Raw genomic sequence first — 7049 nt, forward strand, 5'->3', positions numbered from 1 at the left:
GGCAGCCGGCCCCGCCCCAAAGCCTCCCCACCCCTCTCCCCCGGAGGAAAAAATTGGCGGCGGCCAATGGGAGGCCGGCAAGGCGCCTGACGTGCGCGAGCCGGCGGGCGGCGTTGCCTGGAGACCCCGGCCGGGTCAGCGTTCTGTCCCCTCCCCCGGCGCGCCCTCCCCGCGGCTGCAGCAGTCCCCGCTCTATATAGGGCGCGCGCTCGCAGGCCGCCGAGTTCCAGCAGTCCGCGAGCTGCCATCGGCTCCGCGCGGGGGGGGCGGGCCGGGCACCCCGGGGGCGCGGAGGAGCGCTCTTTGCTTCTCTCAACTCTCCCCCCACTCCTCACTCCAGGGCACTCAAACCAATCCACGCTGCTTCCCTCTCCCTTTTCTAGCCCCCCAGCAAACTTTCGGTCCCACCTCCGCCCCTCGCCCGTTATTCGTCGTGGCTCAAGCCCCGCCGCGCTGGCCCGAGGGCTTCTCCGGACCTCTCCGTCTGCAGCTGCGACCATTACAGGACCCAGAAACATGTCGACCACACTTCTGTCCGCCTTCTACGATATCGACTTCTTGTGCAAGGTACGCGGCGGAGCAGGGCGGGAGGAGGGCAGGCAGGAAGCCCTTGTTTTCAGACTTCGCTTCCTTTCCTGGCTCTCGGGGACTCCCTCCCCACCTTGACTTTTCGAATCGGGAGAAATCCCGGAGTTTGCAGGAGTGTGTGCTAGCGCCTGTGGGCGGGGAGAAGGAGCAGGGAGGGAGCCGCTGTAGCTGTTTATAGTTTCTCCGGGGCCGACCGCGGCCACGCTGCCCGGGGCTTCCCGGGCCGGGTTTGCGCCGCCCAGCCCGGCGGTCCACCGGCTGGGGTCACATGTCGAAACCGTGCGCGCCCCGCGGTGGGCAGCCTTCGCTGTCCGACTCCTCCCCACGCAAACTCGCTGCTTCTGCGCGTGTACGGGTGGAGGGTGGGGGCCGAGTCGAAATGTGCCAAGAAAAAAAAAATTTCCGAAGGCTGGAAGTTTACGCTGCAGCTGGCCCCAACCTTTCCCTTCCATTTTCATCCCTTCCCCGCTCCCCTCCCTTTGGCAGACGGAGAAATCCCTGGCCAACCTCAATCTGAACAGCATGCTGGACAAGAAGGCGGTGGGGACGCCGGTGGCCGCCGCCCCCAGCTCGGGCTTCGCGCCGGGTTTCCTCCGACGGCACTCGGCCAGCAACCTGCACGCGCTCGCCCACCCCGCGCCCAGCCCCAGCAGCTGCTCGCCCAAGTTCCAGGGTGCCGCTAACGGCGGCAGCTGTGGCGGCGGCGCTGCGGCCGGCGGCCCGGCCTCCTACGGCACCCTCAAGGAGCCGTCGGGGGGCGGTGGCACGGCCCTGCTCAACAAGGAGAACAAATTCCGGGACCGCTCGTTCAGCGAGAACGGGGAGCGCAGCCAGCACCTCCTGCACCTGCAGCAGCAGCAGAAGGGCGGCGGCGGGGGCTCCCAGATCAACTCCACGCGCTACAAGACCGAGCTGTGTCGGCCCTTCGAGGAGAGTGGCACGTGCAAGTACGGCGAGAAGTGCCAGTTCGCGCACGGCTTCCACGAGCTGCGCAGCCTGACGCGGCACCCGAAGTACAAGACGGAGCTGTGCCGCACCTTCCACACCATCGGCTTCTGCCCCTACGGGCCGCGCTGCCACTTCATCCACAACGCGGATGAGCGGCGGCCTGCGCCGTCGGGGGGCGCCTCGGGGGACCTGCGCGCCTTCAGCCCGCGCGACGCGCTGCACCTGGGCTTCGCGGCGCCCCCTCGAGAGCCGCGGCCCAAGCTACACCACAGCCTCAGCTTCTCGGGCTTCCCGTCGGGCCACCACCAGCCCCCGGGGGGCCTCGAGTCGCCGCTGCTGCTCGACAGCCCCACGTCGCGCACGCCACCCCCGCCCTCGTGTTCCTCAGCCTCGTCCTGCTCCTCGTCGGCCTCGTCCTGCTCTTCGGCCTCGGCGGTCTCCACGCCCTCCGGCGCCCCGGCATGCTGTGCCTCGGCCGCGGCCGCAGCAGCTGCGGCGCTGCTGTATGGCACGGGGGGCGCCGAGGACCTGCTCCCGCCAGGCTCCCAGTGCGCCGCCTGCTTGGCGGCCTCGTGTGCCAACAACGCCTTCGCCTTCGGCCCGGAGCTGAGCAGCCTGATCACGCCGCTCGCCATCCAGACCCACAACTTCGCCGCTGTGGCAGCCGCCTACTATCGCAGCCAGCAGCAGCAGCAGCAAGGCCTGGCGCCCCCGGCGCAGCCCCCGGCGCCGCCCAGCGCGCCCCTCCCTGCCAGCGCCGCTGCGCCGCCCTCGCCTCCCTTCAGCTTCCAGCTGCCGCGCCGCCTGTCGGAGTCTCCGGTGTTCGATGCGCCCCCCAGCCCCCCAGACTCGCTGTCGGACCGCGACAGCTACCTGAGCGGCTCCCTGAGCTCGGGCAGCCTCAGCGGTTCCGAGTCCCCCAGCCTCGACCCTGGCCGGCGCTTGCCCATCTTCAGCCGCCTCTCCATCTCCGACGACTGAGGCAAGAGGGCGCCAGTGAGGAGGAGGAGGAGGAGGAGAAGAAAGGGGGGCAAGGCCTCTGGGGGGGTGTTGGAGGACACCCCTGGCCACCTCGCCCCTGCTGGGGGGCGGGGATCGGACATAGGCCACTGGCGGACTGCAGGCCGGCCGAGCACTTGGGACTCGAACTCTGCTTGGAGCGGGCCCCACCCCTCCCCTTTCGGCTTCCTCTCGTTTTGCTTTTTTATTATTATTTTTATTATTATTATTCAGAAGTTTCATTGTTGAGCAAAGAAAGCCAACGAACATTTTGTCTTGGTGAACACAATATTCACAACAGGGCAGTTGTGATGCGAATAGAACAAAAAAGAAAAAAACAAACACTCACCTATTTTCGGTCTCCGATATATGTTTGGGACTTGAGGGAAAAAATCAACCCAGCACCAGCAGCTACCAACCACCATTCCATCTCTTAACTTGAAAAGCGTTAGTCATAGTCCAGATGTGGGAACTCTATCTTGAGAGAAGTTCCCAATTGTCATTTGTCTCTCAGACCAGTGTAAACAAACCAGCCAGCCTACCACCTGAACTAAACCTATATAAGCTTTTAGGATCCAGTATTCTGCCAAGAATATGCCTTTGATAGTAGCCCTCGGCCTTAGTTTATAATTTTTTTCTTTTTAACAAAGTTTATATCTAAGAAAAAGAACGATTGCATTCCGAAGTTTCATACAGGTTTCACTGCCCCCACTTAGTGGATGTTCAGCGTAAGAACCATTTTTGTCTGCTCCCTGGAAGCCTTGGACAGAGCTTAGTTTGTATCGTTGGGAAATAACTGCTGAATTTTTAGCTGTCTTGAGTTGATTCGCACCACTGCACCACAACTCAATATGAAAAACTATTTAACTTATTTATTATCTTGTGAAAGGTATACATTGAGAATTTGTTCATACTGTATTTATCAAGTATGATGAGAAGCAATAGATATATATTCTTTTATTATGTTAAATTATGATTGCCATTATTAATCGGCAAAATGTGGAGTTGTATGTTCTTTTCACAGTAATATATGCATTTTGTAACTTCACTTGGTTATTTTATTGTAAATGAGTAAAAAAAATCTTAATTTAAGAGATTGTATGTAATATTTATTTCATTAATTTCTTTCCTTGTTTACGTAAATTTTGAAAGATTGCCTGATTTCTGACACAGAAATCTATCTGGATGCTATGGAAGTAGTTTGAGGAGTATCTTATGAGTTTTCTTAGAATGTATAATGGTTGTAGCCCATCCAATTTTAAAGAGGAAAAAAAAAATGACCACCTACTTGGCGATCAGACTTAAAAGTGGCTTACTTTTGTAATTCCAACCTTATAAATTAGCAAAAGGTGTTTTTTGTTTGCTTAATTCCACCAGTTCTACTGTGACATACTGAGTATAAAGACATGTAGCAATAATGGGGTGGGGGGCGGTTAGTCTCAGTGCCTTTGGAAGGGCCCGAACTTGCCTTAAAATCTTCCTCAACCAAATAAGTATTTTGTTTCTAGTGCTTGAGAGAATTTGAATGTAGGATGGGTTCAACTGCACAAAAGGAAAAGATTTTACCACTTTTTTTTTTAAATATAGATAATAAAGTGAAGAGGCCGCCTCTTAGAGCTGAAATGTTATGTAGTACACGAATATGCCTTGTTTAATTACAGAAAGTTCCAAAACTTGTACTATTTTTTTTAACCCCTTGTAGGAAGGCAGGATTGTCTCCCAAGCTTTTCTGGACAGTGGATGAACGAGCAGTAGCTTTAGTTTGTACGTAGGTACCTACCGTTGGAGCACTATGTACGGATGTACTCTCTGGACTACCTTGACAGAGTAGGTTTTTGAATGTAACAAGATAAGTCGACTTGAGTTGTAATATATTTTGGGGAATCAGTTCACTACACATTGTGACTGTAAACATTGTACTGTAAATGTTTTGTAGTTTTCCGCCAATAAAAATTTTGGACAAAAAGTTTTTAAATGTGAAGGTAGCTTTCTTTTCAAGCCAGGAATATCTAGCTCTCCAGCTTCCTGTCACCTTGTCACGGACTTCACAGGTCTTGGAGAGCTGGCAGAGCCAGACTTAAGGGCTTCTGTCTGCCTCACCCGTATGTATTGTGTAGCAGGTTCTTGTAGCTGGAAGAAAGTAATTATTTGGACTGTCAAGGACATTAGCTGTTCCCCTTGGTAATAAGATTCATCCCAGTGCTGGCTGGCTGGCCTGTGGCCGGGAGGTCTGGAGGGGTGTGGCAGGCCTGTGAGTCACCAAGTGGGTCACGTGGCTGCAGAGGCAGCTGAGGGTCCGATTTTTCGCTGGGACAACTGCTTGGAGTGGGAGGGGCCTCTGCCAGCCTGTGGCCTGCAGGGCTTGCGTGGTGAACTGGAAGGGGGTGGGTGGGGGGAGCCAGCGTTTAGCTTGGACTTTGGAAAGCCTGGCTGCTTGTCTAGAGAGGCGTGGAAGAGAAGGAAGATTAAACAGGTTAAACTTATATCTGGGTGATGTTTGTTTATGCAGACAACTTCCTCTGGGAGTGAGCACACATAAGTTATTTATGAAAAAAAAGTGGTGTCTGTGCTTTAGACAGCCTACAAGTGGCCAGAAAGCAAATTCAAGCCAGGTCTCCAGAAAAAGGGAGGGCTGTGGCTGCTGATTCTCGGTTGAACAAATTTTTAGTATGGAGCCTCTGTTTCTCCTACACGTTTTAAAACAATCACTTTAAAAAGTTAAAATCGGGTTCGTAAATCAACTCATGTTTTTCCTTCTTCCTACACACACGCACAGTTCAAACACTTTTTTCCAAAGTAGGTAAGAGATTTTGCAATCGTTTGTTTTCTTATCTACAACAGCTGGGCTCTATCAACCAACGCTTGCATCCATCCCCTCTCTCTGGCCCAGCATGAGCCAGGGTCTCCTGTGACTCACAGCTGAGCCCCGAAGGCCTGGGGGGCAGACTGGTGGATCCTGCCAGGCCTAGGGCAGCTGTTTCACGTTAACGATGATTGCAGCAGTGTTAACTGGAGCGTTTTGGTGCTTGGCGCAGGCTGCTAAAGGGGATAGGGAGCAGTTTCAAAGTTCTCCCAGATGCCTGGCCCCTGGCTGAGGGCCTCAGCGGCAGGGGAGGGAAAGCCTGAGGCCCCGGAGGACCAAGGCAGCGCAGCCGCAGACCCTGCAGGCTCCCTGGCCTCTTCACCATAAAGAATGTGCAATGGGGAGGAAACGTCTACAATGTGGTGCTATTTAGGCCAAGTTAACATTTCAAAGGCCTTGTTTCTACCTCATTCCAAAACATATTTTTCTGAGCAAGTACTTTTGATCAGCTGGAATGTTAGACCTCTTTTTGGGCTAAGCCATATTCATTTTTAAAGATTTCTTTGAAAGCCCAACTGCTAGGATCTTAAGTTTTGTAATTTAGACCCAGTGGAACAGGGAAGGCAGTGGGTCCATTCAGAAATTTCCTCTTGCTTCAGGTCGGGGGTGGGGGGCGGGGGCGGTCCATAGGTCTTTATAGCACACCAAACTCTCTGCTATTGCTTGAGTCACCCTTACTAAAGTTTTCTTACACATTCAAGGAAATAAAAGTAGAAATTGCAAGTAAGGACAAGTCAAGATTTGGGGAGTGGAACTAAAAGTGACTCTGGCCCCAAGGCTGAATTGTACTCAAGATAAAATTCTATTGTAGTCAGTTGTGAAAATGAGCCCAGATGTGACGGTATTTAGAAGGTCTTCAGAGTGTCCTTTCCACTGGCTGTCTAAAGAGAAACATAGTTTTTAAGCAGCCCAGTTAGAGCCTGCCACCTAATGAATGATTTCAGAGGAAGGGTGCATGCGTGGAGTATTTTCCACCCCGCACTCTCTGCATCTGTTCCTGGGTGTGGAAAAGAAACACACACAATCTATTGAGAAGGGCAAAGCTCGGCGGCGCCTGCCCGTGGGAATAGCCTCCAGAGGCTCAGGAGCCCTGATGCAGGGAAGGCCCAAGCTGAGCCGGTAGCTCTTGGCTGCCAGGTCTGAGCCAGGAGCACTCAGATGCTCAGTGTTAAAATCTGCCTGTGGGGGTGGAGGGGGGGTGGTGGGGGAATGTCTCAGAAAAACCCCAGCGTGGACGGGTGCTTAGGACGCCGGCTAGACAGCGTTTGAACCTGAAGTTGGGAACTATGCCAGGTACTCGCTCTTCTTCAGTTTTGCTTGTAGTGGCAAGAGGGCGGATGCATCTCTCCACCGCGTTCTTTCTTGAAACCGGAAGTTGGGTCTGCACCATCCTTGCCTTGTAAATGAGGGAGGGCCTGCCGCTGGGCTTGCCGGGCAGAGCTTACCTGCTTTTCAGGGGCCCGCGGCCACTCTGCTTTGTTACCTCATTTAACTGTGTTTGTTTTTCCTTGTTGATGCTCCCCCGGGGGATGTGCAGAGCTGTGGCTCTCCCAGGCAGTTCCAGTTGTGTGCTACTGGCAAGGCCAAGGAGAGAGAGAGAGAGGGAAGCACGGAGGGCCAGGGCGGAGCCAAGGCCTGGCAGCTGGACAGG

At 54.2% G+C, this 7049-nt stretch overlaps 1 protein-coding gene across 1 annotated transcript; it reads left to right on the top strand.

The window, feature by feature from the left end:
- Positions 1-209: 209 nt before the first annotated feature.
- On the top strand, positions 210-4504 carry ZFP36L2 (ZFP36 ring finger protein like 2). The gene is made up of 2 exons (XM_049870450.1): positions 210-567; positions 1075-4504. Exons 1-2 carry the CDS (start codon positions 517-519, stop codon positions 2515-2517), a joined length of 1494 nt encoding a protein of 497 aa, XP_049726407.1. The 5' UTR covers positions 210-516; the 3' UTR covers positions 2518-4504.
- Positions 4505-7049: the final 2545 nt, after the last annotated feature.

This window comes from Elephas maximus, chromosome 26, assembly GCF_024166365.1.
Source record: "Elephas maximus indicus isolate mEleMax1 chromosome 26, mEleMax1 primary haplotype, whole genome shotgun sequence".
NCBI classification, from domain to species: domain Eukaryota; kingdom Metazoa; phylum Chordata; class Mammalia; order Proboscidea; family Elephantidae; genus Elephas; species Elephas maximus.